Raw genomic sequence first — 17,812 nt, forward strand, 5'->3', positions numbered from 1 at the left:
CTAGTTTCAATATAGTTCAATATTGAACTAGAATATAGTTCAATAGTTCTATATACTTGAAAGTATATATAAAATGGGACTAGAGAGATAGCAAGTGATTAAGAGCATTTGATGCTCTTGTAGAGGACTTGGGTTTGGTTCCCAGCCCTCAAATGAGGATCACAACCATCTGTAACTCCAGTCCCAGGTGATCTAATGCCTTATTTTAACCTCTTAATGGCACTGTATACATGTGGTACTTGTCCACAGATGTAGGCAAAAATATTCATGCACATAAATAAATAAACATCTTAAAAGGTATATGATATATATTTTATATTTGGCACACAGTATGGATATGTAATTCAGTCTATCCATGAATTCACTATATAGCCCAGATCATGGCCTCAAACTCACGATCTTTTGGCCTCAATTTCCTGAGTAATGGGATTATTGGCATGTACCATCCATCATCCTCACTAAAAGTATTATTAAATTATGAGGGAAAACGGTCAGACTGTCATAGTAAAATACATGAAATAGAAATTTCAAACATCTAATAAACATAAAATTAATACCTGTCTTCTTTGTAAACATTAAAATTTTATGTTCAGGGCTCAAAAGCTAAAGCTCCTTGCTGTACAGGTCTGACGATCTGTGTGTGATCCCCGGAGCCCACGACAGGGAGAGGAAGGCACCCACTCCACAGTTACTCTCTGACCACCACATGTGCACGCCTGTGCTTGGACATACACACCAACACATTAATAAAATGCTAAAAACTTAAAGCTAAAACTTTATATTCAGTATTTGCAAAGGTGCATTGAGACAGGTGCTTGCTATTTTGACCAGTGACTTATTTAAATTATAATAACATTTCAGGCAGACATTTGGGAAAAATTTATGAAAATAGAAATTCTGTATTATTTTTCCCCTTAGTGCAGAGATTGAATTCAGTGCCTCAAGCTGGGCAAACCTCTCCACTGAGCGATGTCACTAGTGCCAGGAACTAGTTTTCGATTTAGCAACGTCCATCGGGAAATTAGTGATTTGAAAGGTGTTTAGGCTTAAATGTATTGCAAAAACAGTATTTGTTATGTGTATAGATATTCCACAAGAGAACCCGAACTTCTGGAAATGAGAAAGTTAACCATAAATTGTACCAGCTTTTGTCAAGGAGTACTTTGTAAATACTTTTTCCATGATGCTTTGAGTTAACAGTTGGGAGAACATGAAATGAGAACTAAGCTTACCTGTGGATAACAGAGGGGTTTTGGTAGGCTCTGACAGTGTCTCCTCTGGGGCTGTTTCATTTTTTCTATTAGCACAAAAGAAAAGAAAGAAGAGGTAAAAAGTAATTAATGATAGGGAGCCTATATTTGAGATTGCCCACAGTAGATAGACTAAATATTAGAGAAAAAGCATATTTTAGTCTAGGTTTATCTGTTTTTCACTACTGAAGTGATGTTTGAATATATCTCTTTATATATACATCTGTATCTATATTATTGTAGAAAAATTCAAACAACCTTTTGTAATGGTTATGCCTGACTTCTGGTCTTTCTCTCAGCCTCTTGGCTTTGTGTGGTCTCAGGGGAATTTCTACAGTAAGCAAAACTGAACTTCATATGACTCCTACTTCCTATTGTCCCATTGTTCATACACTGATATAAAAAGCAATGGGTGACATAACTGGACATCGGAATACTCTTTCCAAACCTCAGACTCCTGTGAGTATGTTTACCCAACAAAGAATGGCTGGAGTTAAAGGAACGGGAGAGGGTTAGCTTCTGAATAGTGCAGGCGTGTTAAGTCTGTGTTCATTTCACAACGGTAGTGCACAGTGTTATCCAGCCAGAGACTTGGGGGTAAGACTTCAGATCCTTGGATGGCAATGTGGGAGAATATTTAGCGTCAGAGCCAAGGTCTCAGCGGCAGAGCTGTCTGCATATCCAGCATCAACCCTTTCTTGATTGGAAACAGCAGAAAGGAACTGTGAAAGTGATAAGCTTTTGAATCTAACTGAAAGATTTGTTTCTCTAAGTCGTATGTTTTAGCATAATATATAATTTTCTGTGGATCATGTTGACGGAGATGTAAAGAAATGGCCAGTGTTCTGTTCTTAGAGTAATCTGGACTGGACAGAGACAATACCACCAGTGATACACCTCTGCCAGGTCAACAGTTTCCACAATGCTAGGAAGTGTAATGTTTCATATAGTATCAGCTCTTCTGTCATGCCCTCTGACCAATAGAAATAGATATTGGAGCTTGGGAGATGGGTCAGTGGGTAAGCACTTGCTGTGAGAGCATGAGATCTGCTCTTGGACCTCTCCCCTACTCACCCAAGAATCCACATAAAATGTGTATGCAGAGCAATGAGTCTGTAATCCCAGCACTGGGTGTTGGAGACAAGTGGATCTAATGGGCTCACTAGCCTGCCCACTTAGCAGAAACAGAGAACTCCATTTTCAGTGAGACCATGTTTAAAAAGTAAAGGAAAGCAGGGAATGATGGTGGAAGACAATGACGTTGACCTCTAGCCTCTAACATGTATAGTACAGGTGAGCACACCTGCCCACACATGTGCAGATATATACATTCACACACACATGCATGCGCATATAACCTCATGCACACACACGCATGCACATGTGATAGGGAAGTTTAGCCAAATTGATATATTGAATAGTGTATGTGAGTATGCTTCTACTTCTATTTGTATTGATATATATATATATACATATATTTACATTACTACCTCTGATTAAGATAGTTATGTAATGATATACAATGTTTACATTTGGAGGTCATTGTCCTCACTCATTGCACAGTTGTTCATTCTCTTAGTCTTCAAGTTAGATAGATAGAAATCAATAGTCATATATGTCTGTTATATTTATATTTAGGCTAATCAGGTTATTTAGGTGCATAGAGATCATACCTAGTATAGATAGTATAATCTTCAACCTCTTCGAAGAGCTGTAGAAAATGGCCTTTAATCTAACTCACAGTTCTATAGTAGTGAGACACAATCGCTCCTGACATCACCGCTCTACGCCCGAGAGAACGTTGAGCATCAAAGACACTCCACCAGGAGCTTGTCTTCTTCCTGGCAGAACTGGCCTTTGGGCAAAGAAAAAGCCCATACCTCAACCACTGACAGAATTACAAAATATTCGTAAATGGATAAAAGCAGGATTGTCTTATCTTGCCAAGACAGAGTAAGAGAGTCCTAAAAGGTTTCTTGCCTTTAAAACATGGCATGTCAGTTACATCAGGCCTTAGCCAAAGTTGCATACGAGACTTTGGGTGATTGCTCAGGTATTCAGTTGTCTCTTTCATTTGTTGCACAGTTCGGAAGTTTCCCGCTTGTACTTCCGGGCTGCTTGAGTAAAATTATTTCCCTTCTCAGATCTTTGATGGAGTTGAAGATTAGATAGTTGTAGTTACCATCTACATTATTTAGACTCCTTGAAATAGAATGTTTAGTAAAACTTTTGTTATATGTTTCTTGCTTAATATTATTTGTTATTTGTGACTTTATATTTATTATTTGCTTCTATTGTATATAGTTGTATTTGGTTTGGTTCTGTCTTATTTTAGAAAAAAGGGGGAGATGATCGGGGAGTTCAGCCAATCACATTCTGTTCGTGGGGCGTGCCACCCTTAGGCAAAATTTACCTATAAACTTGGCAGGTAAAAGCACCCCTCCTCTCGACCTGGCTTGGATCCAGCGTTCCAGCAGGGTGAGATTTCCTTCTGTTTATTAAAGCTGTATATTTTGTATTAAGCTAGTCTGACAGATCTTTTATTACCGATTGCACTGCACCTCTTCACACATGTGCACACACACATACACACACACATGTACACAGGCACACACACACATACAGTCTATACACACACACACACACACAAAAGCAAAACAGTGGATGTCAGTTGTGGAAATGGATAAGTAGATTGGTAGATCTAGGGCAATATAAACTGTAATTCTACTGGAATTTGAAATCTTACTATTTTTCTGGTATTATGTGTATGTTTAAAAATAGTTTTTATGGAGATACTATTTAAATGTCAAACACTGTGACATTCATGATTTAGACAAATTTTCTTTCCTTTTTATTTTATTGCCCCATGTTCATGCTCAGGCATTCCTGTTAGGACCGCTTTTCTCTCCTTGTTCCATGCTGCCCTGGAAAAAAAAAAAACTAAGCAAGAGGAGGAGAGCTGCGACTATGGTGGTTACTGCTTCGTTACAGATAAGCGTGCCAGTGTGTGCTGCACTTCGGGGCGGCATCTTCATCTTCCACCATCACGGCTGATCTGTCCTCTAGGCTGGCAATCTCAACTACCTGCCAGAAGCTCTGACTGGAAATCTGAGTGTGGTTCCCGATTTTTGTGCTGGGCCTTCTTTTCAAAACAGTCTGAAATCGGCAGAATGATGGGCAGTCAGGGGAGTGATAATTCGCTTTTCTTCTTGGAAAGGTTTTATGTTAAAGAGAAGCTTTCCCTTTCCCGACCCTGGTTTCTAAAGCTGCTTGAATGTAAGTCCCCTCCTCTTTAAAAATGCCATGGGCACAGGCATGGATGGAGAGAGTTTTTCTCTGTGAATGTCTTGTAATTTTTCATGTTTCTTTATCAAGAATTAAAATGTTTGGTGATATCTTTTCATGTGGGTGGCCTCTTCTTAGTTCTAAGGCTTCTTCTGAAAGTAGGAATCAGCCAACTATTGTCCAATATTTAAATTGGCAGAGAGTATTTCTGTGTCTTGTGAACAAAGGCAGCAGTGTAGGCCCAGCCTTTCCCAGGTCATGCCGTCACACCTGGCAATAGCGTGCTGAAGTACATGAGAGTAGCTCAGCGCAATACTTGGTTAAGAAACTGGGAGACAGCACTGCTGTCTCATACAGTGGGTTCGGGTATCACGTCAGTCCTGCTGCCAAGGAAGAAAGCGGGAAAAGGAAGGAAATGCTCAGTCAGAAGGCAGGGGCCAAACGGAGCAGCAAGTTTAAGAAGTTTAAGACAGACTGCATCCTTGAATGGGCTGTGAAGATACCTGGAGTGTGGTGGTTTAAATGAACATGGTCCCCATAGGCTTGTATATTTGAATGCTTGGTTTGCAGTTGGTAGTACTCTTTGGAAGGATTAGCGAAGATGTGTCCTTGTTGGAGGAGGTGTGCCATTGAGGGTGGACTTGGTGGTTTCAAAAGTCAAGGCTAATGTTGATGTTCTCTCTCTCTTTCTCCCTCCCCCCTCCTCTCCCTCTTCCTCTCTTCCTCCCCTCTGCCTCCCTCTCTTCCTCCATCTCTGATTTGTGGTTGTTGCCTCCAGAAGTAAGTGAGCTCTCAGCTGTTGCGCTTTTGCTATGTCTGCCTGCTACAATGCTCCCTACCGTGATGGCCATGGACTCACCCTCTGAAACTCTAAGCCCCTCACCCCCCCACAATGCTTTTAAAAAACAAGTCACCTTGTTCTTGGTGCTCTGCCATAGCAGTAGAATGGTAACTAAGACAACAGCTTGGAAGAGAGGAGTATTGGAATAGGTAGAATGGAGGAGGTAGTTTCTTCCATGGAGGAGAGAAAACCCTCAGGTGAGAGCTCTGGGGGATCAGGGTGTGCAGTGAGAAAAGAAATGGCGTGCAGGCAGCAGTGGGATCATGGGTAATGTGAGGCAAACGGGAAAGGTCAGTGGACAAGAAATACTAGTTAGTTAACATCCCCTTGGCTTCAGTAAAAGTGTCTGGGAAGGAACAAGCAACATCAACAGGAAGGTTATTTAAGCAAGATCTAATAAAGTAATTATTTATTAAATTGTGGAAAAATAGATAAACATATAGTAGTACCATGTGGCTGGTAATAATGGGGTGTATGGAAGCCAGAACAGAAGTCTATGCAAGGAACTGCTGGAGAGGCCAGAATTGAACATGAAGGTGACGGTGTTCAGAGGCTTTCCACAAGTGTGTGTGTTTTTTTTTGGGGGGGGGAGGTAGAATTCAAGGACCCCATTCTGCTCTCTTCATTGGTTTGTCCTACCCAGAGGCCAAGAGACGCCACGGATGCAGTCCTTACCATGCAGCTGCTTGTGTGCAGACTTGGGGTGGAGAGACAGAGAGTGGGGTGTGCTATGAGGGGCAAGGCAGGAATATTTTGAGTGGAATCAAACAGGACTCAACATACAAAAGAAATATTTCAGATTTATTAATCTAAACATAGTTATAAGAGGAAAAAATTAGAGGCGAGGATGTCTACTGGTGGGAGGGTCAGACGTGACATTATCATCTCCCCCTCCCCCGCAGAGTAAACTGACAGCTTTGAAATTGGTTGGTGGCAAAGAGACAAGAAACAAAGCAACAAGCGTGAAAGGCATTTCGAAGTATTTCCTGTAACCTATATGCCGAAATGTGTATGATTTTAATATGTCATCAACTGGGTGTGATTTGTGAGTCCTGAGCTGGGCAGCAGCATCTCTCTTCTTTAATCATTTTAGCTAATGCTCTCTCTTCCTCCCTCCTTCCCTCCCTCTCTCCTTCTCTCTCTCTCTCCCTTCCTCCCTCTCTCCTTCTCTCTCTCTCTGTGTAGCTAAATTTTCTATTTGATATTCAATTCTTGTTGAGGATGTAGCTCAGTGCTTCAGTAATTTAGTCTGGGAACTACTAACACTTTAGAGAATACCAACTGAGAGCTCAAAATTCAGGTTGTTTACTGATCGTGCTACGTATTTTCCTGATGCAACTAACAGTGTGCTGTAAGTTCTAAATATTCAACTTTTAATTGCTGTAGATCCTTTAAGAGAAGACACACAGTAGATGTATACCACACAGGGAAGAATTCCATTGTCCTACAAACATCTATCTCAGTCTGTCAGGTTTCTCTCCTTTTCTTGTGTGTGTGCATTTATCTTCAGTGCAATATATGCAGACATTGTCTATCCGCACAACCTAAACAGATCTTGGTGGCTGACAAATCATTAAGTCACAGTAGCTTAGTTGCACTCTATTATATGATCTTTTGAAAGTCAAGAGCATCCAGAAATCTATTTTGGGTACTTACCTCCCAGGGAAGCTTCTCTGTTTTATTCTCTGGAAAAAAAAAAAGAAAGATAAAAAGTAATTTTACCCAGAGATAATGCCTACTGAGGAGCTAAAGTCTATTTTCATTCCCTCTGACTTCAACTCCACTTCAACCTGCCTGTGCAATATTATTTTGCAGGAATAAAATTCCTGCCTGTCTTATTAGCTTTCTCTAAGTATTTTGTCAAGTCACTTTTATGCCGTGGAAACCATTTTAAAGGGCCAGGAGCTGGAGGCCTGGCTACTGTTGCGGCATTGTGCTGGCTCACCTGCTGAAGTAGATCCAGGTGCTCCTGGGAGCTGCTGAAGCTTTTCCCAATGTCAAAGAGACAGAAGGTCTCCTTCTGGCAGATGCTGACCCAGTCTCGATATTCCGCGGTGTCTGGAATGCGATCCAGAAAGACCCGATAGGCTTCCCACACTATTTCTTGACACACTGTAACACACAGCAGTTAGGGGTACAGAATGGAGAAGCACTTTCCCACAAACGCACAGTCTCATAATAGAGAAAGTGGTTCCAGGCTTACGCTGGCACACCAGTCTGCAGCTGTGATAGTCAGTGCTATTTGTCAACGGACAGCAGGGATCGTCTTGTTTACATCATATTGACCAATGGGCATATCTGTTGGGGGGGTATTTTGATTACGTAATTGAGGTAGGAACGACCCCCTCACCATTCAGTGACTGGGATCCAGTAAAAATGAAGAAGATGAGTATAGTACTAGTGTGCACACATTAATTTATTGCTCTTTCCTCCTGAACATGGACAGAATATTAACAGTTTTCTTAAGTCCTTTTCTGCCGCCATGATTCTCAAATCCATCATCTCTGCCATGATGAACTATGACATAGAATTTAGCCATATAAACCCTTTATCCCTTGTTCTAATTCATTTTTCATTGCTGTGGTAAAGATCATGGCCAAAAGAAATGGGGAGGAAAAGATTTATTTGGCTTATATATCCTGTTCACAGCCCATCACTGAGGGAAGCCAAGGCAGGAACTCAGTCTGGGCAGGAACCTAGAAGCAGGAATTGAACCGAGGCCATAGAGCAGTGCTTGCCTCCCCATGACTTGCTCATCGTACACTTTTATACAACCTAGGATGACCTACTCAAGGGTGGCACTGCCCACAGTGGGCTGAACCCTTCCACATCAACCATTACTCAAGAAAATGCCCCACAGACATGTCCACAGGCCAGTTTGATGGAAGCGTTTCTTAAGTACTCTCTTCCCCGACGACCCTAGCTTCTATCACATTGACGAACAAACAAACAAACAAAACCAAAACCAATGCATAACTTTAAATTGCCCTTATTTGGGTATTTTATCACAATGCCAGGGAAAGAAACTCAGACAACAGACCATGGAAATTAAATCAACTAAACCGTTTGAGTACCTAAGATGTGCTAAGGGGAAGACAATGGGAAACAAGATATGAATGGATGGTCCTCACGTTCACATGGAAACCTGTACCAGGGAGGGCAGGCATCTTACTAAAGCATAAACATAAATTACACAGAGAAGAGATTCAGAGAGATATGCAAAGGAAATGTGGGTGTGTGGAGCAGATGTGGCATTTCCTACTTCTTGAACAGACATTGGCCATGCTTGGCAGGCTCTACCACTGTACCCTACAACCTAATTCAGATTTTGGTTTTCTGAAAACTTACTGTCACCGCTTAACTTCCATCACCTCCCCGCACAGTGCTGGTAATTAAACCCAGAGCTCACCAATGCCAGAGAAGTAGGTAACCACTGAACCACATCCCCAGCACCGCCCTCTCCACGCAGCCACCCTGCTCTTAAGAACAGCTGGTTGATCTATTTGCTAAAAGAACTCAATAATCAGAGGGTGTGGCAGAATCTACTGAACCACAGAATGATCCGACTCTTATTTTAAATATCAACATTTAATATTTAACTCAACAAAAGCAGCAACTTTGTTATTTAAGCTAATGATGGAAGACTGGAGATGTCCACTGAAAAATGTGATGTTAGCATTGGAGGTTAATAAGATACGTCAGTAGATTTTCACTGTCGGTAACATATTTATTTATTAATTATTCACTAATTATTTACTTTTGTCTTAAGAATTGTGGAGAAGTTGACATCATCTGACTTTGTAAAGAAGAATGATTGTGGGAGGAAGAAGGTGTGAAAAAGCCAGTTTGGAATCTTACTCCTGTGTATTACGTCCCACCTCCCAACTCATGCCATGACTGCATTTCTGTATACTTCCTGTTCTCAGAGGCAAAGGGGATTTCAGATCAATGAAAGCCCAGGCCATTAGCCTGCAGCATCTGACCAGAATCTTCAGGGTAGCTGATCTCTTCACAGGAAATCCCAGAGGCGGTAAGAGAGCAGTCCTACTACTCAACACAGCTCGCCTCTCACTCTGAGTGAAGCCGCAGGAAAGCAGGGTGGGAGCCCCACATAGAAAACACACTTTGCAATGTGACCTCTCTACCGCCTGCCAAGACCACAGTGAAGTCCTGACAGCCGCTGCTTGGAGCACGCAGCGGCCTTCATCTCCTTAGCACTCAAGGAAGAAATGCACTAGGAAATTTGCAGATTTGTCCAAACCCTAATAGTTGGAGGTCCAGTCTGCCAAACTGACTGCCCTTGCTGACCTCCTAGCCCCTACATTCCATCTCTCTTTAGAGATGTGTCTGTCCGCTGATGCCTTTCCCCACAGGGTACCTGCTAGTTTAGTTCAACCCCTACCCAACCACCCTCAGAGATGCAATAATCCATAAAAGAAACTGTCATTGCCTTTGAGGCTTAGTATCGGTGCCTTTCAAGGATAATATCCATAAACATCAGGGAAGCCATGATCAGGCTATCATGGAAGTCCCTTTTGATAGATACAGCCTTGGCATGTTGCTTTTGGACATACTGTTTTCATTTTATTTTAGTCCACTTTCAGGTTTGGACTAATTTTTTTTCTGAGTTTATTTTGCAAACTATTTCATGTTGAGCCTAAACTCAAACTTGCACGCTTCTTAGATGTGTATGTGTATGTACGCTATATGTATGCATGTGTGCATTATATATATACACATGCATACATGCCTCTGTGTGTGCATTGTGTGTGTATATTCATTTTTCCGAGTGCTCTGCATTCTCAAGATAGATCTCTGCAGGTAGTGCCCTGTCACCCAGGGAGAATGAGGCCGAATTTTGTTTATGGAATCTGTGTTTTTCTTTTCCTCCCTCTTCCCTTGTTGAACTTTCCCCCATAGCCATCAGTACCTGTTTTTCATAAAGACACCAAGAGAAGAATCATTTATTATTGAAGCACAAGGAAGCTACTTAATGATTTATCTGCCAGGGGCGTTGCAGTTTATAAGGACCATCATATTAAGGATGAAACTCGTGATGTTTAATCATGATTATCAACTTGTCAGGATTCAGAATCACCATGGAAACAAACCTGTAGGCATGTCTGTGAGCTTTTCTAAACTTGATTGAAGTAGAAGACTTTCGCTAAATGTGGACAGCACCGTTTCCTTGGCTCAGGTCTCAGGCTGTGTGAAGGAGGAAAGGACCAGAGAGCACTCTATTTTCTCTGCTTTCCCAACGGGAGAGCAATGTTATCAGGCTCCCCCTGCTTCTACTGCAGCATCTTTCCTGCAGGGATGGACTGTGTCTTTCAAGAGTGAACAAACCCTTCCTGCTTTAAGTTGTCAGGAATTTTATCACAGCCACAAAGAAAGCAACCAGTCAAAAACCAGAGCTAATGAGTTTTTCTTTTGAGGCATGTGTGTGTGTGTGTGTGTGTGTGTGTGTGTGTGTGTGTGTGTGTGTGTATGTGCGCGCATAGATGTGTGGAGGTCAGAAGACAGCTTGTGGCAGTCAGGTCTGTTCTCTCCTTTTACCGTGTGGGTTTTGGAAACATGAATCCCATCCTCAGGCTTAGTGGCAAGTCCTTTTGTCTGCTGAGCTATCTGGAAAGCCCAAACTGTGAGTTGATGTTGGGACTGAGAAAGAGCCAAGAGGGGAAAGAGAAGGAGAGCCTTGGGCTGCAGGGTGGTGGGGAAGATGAGGGTCGGCATCTCCGAGGGAGCGTTGCTTGAGACTGCCAGAAACAAACTCTCCTTGCTTGCATGTGTGCTTCAGGATGGCATCTTAGTGATTCCACACAAAGCTCTACATACTGCACTTGCGGTGCTTTAAGCATTGCAGGGGGGTGGGCAGCTCGCTGTTTCTATTTGATGTCAAAATGGGGAGCTTTCTCCCCCGAGTCTGCTGGAAGATGTCATCAGACCATTTTGTAAAGGCAGCGATGAGGACAGCAAATGGGTCACTCCATCAAAGGAGCACAGCTTTGTGGTTTCTTGTTTCTTTGTGAACCATTTTTTTTAGACTTAAGAAACACACACTGATGAATAGTAAAATTTCATATCACCCAGAGGCAGCCATAAAGATAATGGACTGTCATTTGCTGTGGGGAGAAAAAGAGTGTTTTGTTTTGTTCAGGGGAACAAGAATGAAAGAGGCAAACCTAATCAACAATAAAGAGCTATGCATTAAAATTCAGAACTCAAAATTTGGGCATAGCAATAGTTTATTCCACAAATACCTCTGGTGAATTATATGCCAGTGTTGCAAAAGATTAGATTTTATACAAAAACAGTAAGCAGTAATTTTGTGTGCGTGTGTGTGCGCGTGCACGCGTGCGCAAGCACGCGCTTGCGCCCACATACACGCATGAGCTTCTGTCCATTAACAAATGACATAGAACTTGCTGGCATTGTTATCTGATCAATGTGTAGGCACACCCAGTGTAAATAATTCACACATCACTGTCTTTTCTTTGCATTGCTGATGAATGGGATGTTTGCTTCCCATATCCCTCAGCAGGCATTTTACTAGAAACTTTTGTGAAGAGAATGTGCTAGGATCTTAGAGCTCTCATGTCTATGATTTGGGCCTTCCTTTTAAGTAATTTCCATTTCCCATGGCTAAGATGTCTATCAGAAAGCAAATACCCTTTCACCCTCACACACAATTAGACATGTAGGAACAGAGGGCTTGATGTTTTTGAAGCCCTTAGTTAAAGCCCAATAAGAACTCTTATGTTGAAGATGATGTGGTGTCAGGGGAACACTTCTCCACTGCTAGTGCGAGTGCAAACTTGTACAGCCACTTTGGAAATCAGCATGGTGGTTTCTCAGAAAACTGGGATTCAATCTATCTCAAGACCCAGAGATACCACTCCTGGGCATATACCCGAAGGGTATTTAATCATACCACAAGGACACTAGCTCAACAATGTTCACTGTAGTATTATTCACAGTAGCCAGAGCCTGAAAAGAACCTAGATGCCCCTCAATTGAAGAATGGATAAAGAAAATGTGGCATGTTTACACAATGGAGTATTACTCAGCTGTAAAAGGCAATGACATCATGAAATTTGCAGGGACGTGGAAGGAATAAAGGAAAAAAAAAACATTCTGAGTGAGGTGACCCAGACTCAGGAAGACAAGCACAGTACATGCCAACTTATAAGAGGATAGTAGATGTAAAGCAAAGGATAACCAGATTACAATCTACAACTCCAGAGAAGCTAGGTAAGAAGGAAGACTCTAAGAGGGACACATGGATGACCCAGGGAAGGATAATTAGATGAGATCTCCTGGGTAAATGGGGTGAGGAGGGAGTGGCAAAGAGGAAGGAATCGGACATGGAAACACGAGGAAACTGACTTGTCAAAGGGGAGAGGAATGGAGTGGGAGAGCAATGAAAGAGATAGAGCTACTATGAGATTAGGGAGAAACCTGGTACGAGGGACATTCCCAAGAATCCATAAGGATGACTCCAGCTAAGACTCCTAGCAATAGTGGAGAGGGAACCAGAAATGGCCTTCTCCTGTAATCAGCTTGATGACTATCCCAATTATCAACACAGAACCTTCATTCAGCAACTGACAGAACCAAATGCAGAGATCCACAACCAAGCACCAGGCCGAGCTCTGGGAATTCAACTGAACAGAGGGAGGAGGGACTATATGAGCAAGGGAGGTCAAGATCATGATGGAGAGATCTACAGAGGCAGCTGAATCAAGCTCTTGGAAGCTCATGAACTCTAGACCAACAGCTGTACAACTTCCATGGGACCGTACTTGGTTCTCCATATGTGGGAGACAGTGGTGAAGCTTGGACTATCTTTGAGGCACTTGCTAGTAGCACCAGGGTCTATTCCTGGTGCCTGAGCTAGCTTGTTGGAGCCCATTCCCTATGGTGGGATGCCGTGCTCAGCCTTAATGCAGGTGGGAGAAGCTTGGTCCTGCCCCAACTTAATGGGCCAGACTTTGTTGACTTACCATTTGACTTTTTGACTTGCCACTGACTTTGTTGGGAGGAATGAGTGAAGGGTGAACTGGGAGAAGGGGAGGAAGGGTGGAGAGAGAACTGCGGTTGGAATGTAAAATAAAATAAAATAAAATTAAAACAAAACCCAATAAGAACTCTTAATCTAAATTGAGTTCCAGTGCCCCCTACAGGTGTGTGTAGACATCGAAGAGGTTCTCTGGATGTCAGGATCACAAATTTGTTCTCAACTGTCAGGAGGTCCATCCCAACACAGGCTAGAACTGCACCAGTTGCTCCTGTAACTCAGCTTTCAACAGAGCACGAAGATGCATATTTTGGTATAGAAACTAACAACATCTGGGATTGTAAGGGTGGGAAAAAAGTCCACTCAACTTTGACATGCAAGAAAATCTTAGCCCAGAAAGACAAGATATTTGGCATCTTTTGTAAATATTTAGAGGACAGAATACCAGCTAGAAATCTTTTTTTTTTTTATTTTAAAGGAGAAGCCCTGTGTCTTAGTTAGGGTTTCTATTGCTGTGAAGAGGTACCATGACCATGACACCTTTTACTAAAGAAAAACCTTTAATTGCGGTGGCTTACATTTGCAGAGGTTCCGTTCACTATCGTCATGTCAGTGTGCAGGCAGACATGGTGCTGGCTACACCTTGAGAAGGCAACAAGAAGTGGTCTGAGGCACTGGGCAGTATCTTGAGCCTATATGCGACCTCAAAGCCTGCCTCCACAGTGACGCCCTTCCTCCAACAAGGCCTTACCTACCCCACAAGGTTACACCTCCTAATAGTGCCACTCCCTTCTGGGGCCATTTTCTTTCAAAGTACTTCAGCATGTGATTTCTTAATCCATATTAGGTAAATGAAATGAGCAGGACAGCTGCTGGCAGCTGTTGGTCGATTTAATTCCTTAATGATTTTCAAGAATTGCAAGGCTCCCTGCTATGTTGTCTAAATATAAAATACCGTGGAAGCCATTTGTAATTTTGGTCTCTTTTGTGCCCCTGCCTCCAGGTTTCTAAACTTTCCAAGTATTTTTTTTCCTGGATCAACAATAAGTAAACACACTTATTATTGAAAGAGAAAGGAAATGGCCTGAAATGTCCTTTTGAAGAAAAATCCTAAGTCATAAATCAACTTGCTCAGTTTTCTGAGATTGCAATTGTCCTAGACATTTTACTTCATAAGAACATTAAAACTCAAGAGTGGACTTTGGAAAAAACAAAACATTTAAATCCTGTACAGCAAGGCGTTTTTTAAAAATGATTTTTTTCCTGGGCCCCAATAGTTTCATGTGGCATAATGAATTGATTACTTTAAATCTTAAGTGCTCAGAAACACCACCATTTTGTAGGTTTATGGCCCATTATTCTATCATGTTGATGGGCTGATGTCTACAGTTCTCGTAGAGGAATGAGAGACCTTGAATTGTTTGGGGCTGAAGCTATCTGTGCGTGGGAAGGAGAGACAGGATAAAGAGAACAAAGGGCTAATGGCTCACATTGCTGTCCTTACCTCTCAGTCTATAATAAGCTTGGAGACGTGCTAAAATGTCTTTCAAGGATTCCTGTGGACAGATGCTAACAGCTGGGAAAAGCGTTGATCTTTTGGTTCGAAGCTTTGCCAAATCAAATATTCGTTTCATGGCTGATGCTCTGTGCATTTTTGTTGGGCTTTCAATTGTTCTGATTCCTGGTGTTTTGTCTGTGATTTTAGCTTCAGATCTGTATATTTGAATGGATGTATCTGTAAGAGAAAAGTGGATTTCATGGTGAATATATACACTCTAGTGTACATGTTCCATATGTGGATAGATGAATGAAATAAACAAAAGCCCTCTGGTTTATGGCCTTTCTGTTTGTACAGCTGACAACTTCAATACCTTTTTCTGGACCACTTTCTGGACTTTCTCTACCATGTCTGAATTGCCGGTATCACCACACTTGCACTCTTGGGCTTTATTAAGTGAAATAAGTGCTATTTGAGCATGAACTCTGGAATACTGCAACAGTCAAGAGTCACTGATTGAAGGGTAGGTCGTGTACATATGCAGCGTGGATACTCATGACGCACAAATGCTTGGCATCCTCGGCACAATACAGCAGGACGGATGGAGTAAGGTTCTTTTGTGTGCACATACCAAAACTTTGAAATTGTTTCCAAAGTTACACATCTGCTCGTTTAAACACAGTGAACTGGTTGATGGGACACTGAAATCTTAGAAAGCCAAACCATGGATAAGGGAGGCCTAGAGCATATCGAGATACAGTGTTGTAAAACACAGCCCCTGTGACCACTTCTTAGGGTTGGATGTTGATATCTGCTGAAGGAAGAGCTAAGACTTAGCATGGAAGGATGGGTTCTGCTTGAACTGGGAGATTCTCATGAAATGAATGAAAATGTTTGGGTGGGGAAGGAGAACAGCATGCCCACAGTCCCAGCAAACTAAGGAGAGTGATCAACATGGAGGCTTCAGAAGAGGTTTTTCTTCTCTCTGGCTACTCTGTTCTGTCCTAGACCAAATTTTTCAAACCAATGTGGCTATGGTATACTTGGAAGATTGTAAATATATAGAAAGATAAATCAAAGAATCAATCAATAAACATAAACGATGACTTTAAACATTACTTTATTGCAGGGGCATTTGACCTTTTGGTTTTTTTTATTTTTTGTTTCCTTTTTATAATTAAGTTTGAGTTACACAAATATATCTCTTCCTAATGTAAAGGAAACCCTGAAACCAAGGGCATCTTTTCCAATGCAGAATTTAGATGAATGCCATGTGACCTCAAGGTTGATCAGTATCCTTGGATTTAGTTATAATTTTCTTTGGGCTGCTAACCAGTTCTCAAATAAAAACATGGAGACCTATTATTAATTATGAATGCCTAACCTTAGCTTAAGCTTGTCCCAATAACTCTTTAAACTTAATATAAATTGTTTCTGTTCATCTACATTCTACCTCAGGGCTTTTTACCTTTCTTTCATTCTGTGTGTACTATTTTCCTGTTTCTTCCATGTCTGACTGTCTGGCCCCTGTTGTCTCCTTTTCTTTCTTTCCCAAGCCTAAATTTCTCCTCCTACTTTTCTGCCTACAAGTCCTGCCTAGACGTCTTCCCTAGCTATTGGCTGTTCAGCTTTTTTATTAGACCAATCAGGGGCCTCAGGCAGCAAGTTAAAACAGCAACACATCTTTATATAGTTAAACAATTGCAACACATCTTTACATAGTTAATCAAAGGCAACACATCTTTGCAAAGTTAAACAAATATTTCTCAACATCTGGAGTCCATGATAGCCTTTGTCATTTTCCTGTCACTGAAGGACTCATTTCCCCACTTCCTACAGAATGTTGGTTTTCAGTTACTGCTGACAAATTTTCTTTTCAGGTTCTGGGTTGCCTACAGAATAGTATCTTCCTTGATTAGATGTTCAAAAGTATTCAATAGTACATAGGGATTTTGAGAAATATTGTTTTTTCTATAGGAACTCTCTCCAATTGAGTTGCACAAGTGTGTGTACTAGCTAATATGAAGGCCTGTGGGCTACTCCTTACTAAACTTTTCTAGAGAAATGCTTTTAGCTGTCCATTTCTCCAGGCTTCTGCTATAGGCTTGTTTTATACATACAGAGGCAGCGCAGACAACAGGAGTAGGAGAGTGGGGCTTTTGCAGCTGCCTTGTAATGAAAACAGCAACCGCTTACACTTAGCAAACCCATTATGCTTCCCTTGGGGAAAAGCACAGTGTCTTAATGAATAAACTAATGGGAGTTGAGATAAAATTTCCTGGAATTTATACAGAACATAGTCTCTGTTTGAAGAACAGAACTCCACAGAGATAAAGCTGATGACAGTTCAGGCCTAAAGCAGTAATGGGAAGGTTTTAGAAAGAAAGTCACTAAAAAGAGTGAGGGGCTTCAGGCTTTATAAAATACCAGACTTGGTTTTTTGTAATCCATTTTATCTAGGTCATGTTCCTAAATTAGTAGATTCTTAATCACATAACCAAATTTCCAAAGAGCAAAGGCAGTTAAATATATATCATGTTCAAAATACCTGGTTATGTATCATCAAATTAGACAGATGTCTCAACATTGAACACTGTTTTCTGGATGGTCATGTAGAGAATTAAGGCTTCTACAATTTTCTGTGTCCTCTGTTCTCCCACATCCAGTTTCCAATAGCCCTATACAATGCCAGTCCTGCTCTGAGACCTGAGTGTCAAAATATATGGGAATAAATGACAGAATAGAAGAATGATAGAAGTTAAGGAAGCATCCAGTTATTTCCTTTAATATGGAATATTTTATATGGGGTAACTAAGCATTTACAGCTGTCAGCATGCAGGCAGATTATCAATGATGCACGGCAGAGATGCTGCCTTAGTTCCCCCGTGACACTTGGGAAAATGTCATGGCAACCTTTCTCA

General features: G+C 41.5%; 1 protein-coding gene across 1 annotated transcript in view; it reads right to left on the reverse strand.

Moving 5' to 3' along the window:
* Window positions 1–15,042, reverse strand: part of Impg1 (interphotoreceptor matrix proteoglycan 1) — a 121,049-nt gene extending 106,007 nt beyond the window's left edge. The window contains exons 1-4 of the mRNA XM_048435693.3: window positions 14,898–15,042; window positions 7,322–7,488; window positions 7,033–7,061; window positions 1,233–1,297 (exon numbers count right to left, since the gene is read on the reverse strand). Of these exons, the coding sequence (XP_048291650.3) occupies window positions 1,233–1,297; window positions 7,033–7,061; window positions 7,322–7,488; window positions 14,898–15,027 (391 nt within the window). The 5' untranslated portion in view covers window positions 15,028–15,042. The remainder of the gene's footprint in view (window positions 1–1,232; window positions 1,298–7,032; window positions 7,062–7,321; window positions 7,489–14,897) is intronic.
* Window positions 15,043–17,812: the final 2,770 nt, after the last annotated feature.

Source organism: Myodes glareolus, chromosome 4 (genome assembly GCF_982192425.1).
Source record: "Myodes glareolus chromosome 4, mMyoGla1.1, whole genome shotgun sequence".
Taxonomy (NCBI): Eukaryota; Metazoa; Chordata; class Mammalia; order Rodentia; family Cricetidae; genus Myodes; species Myodes glareolus.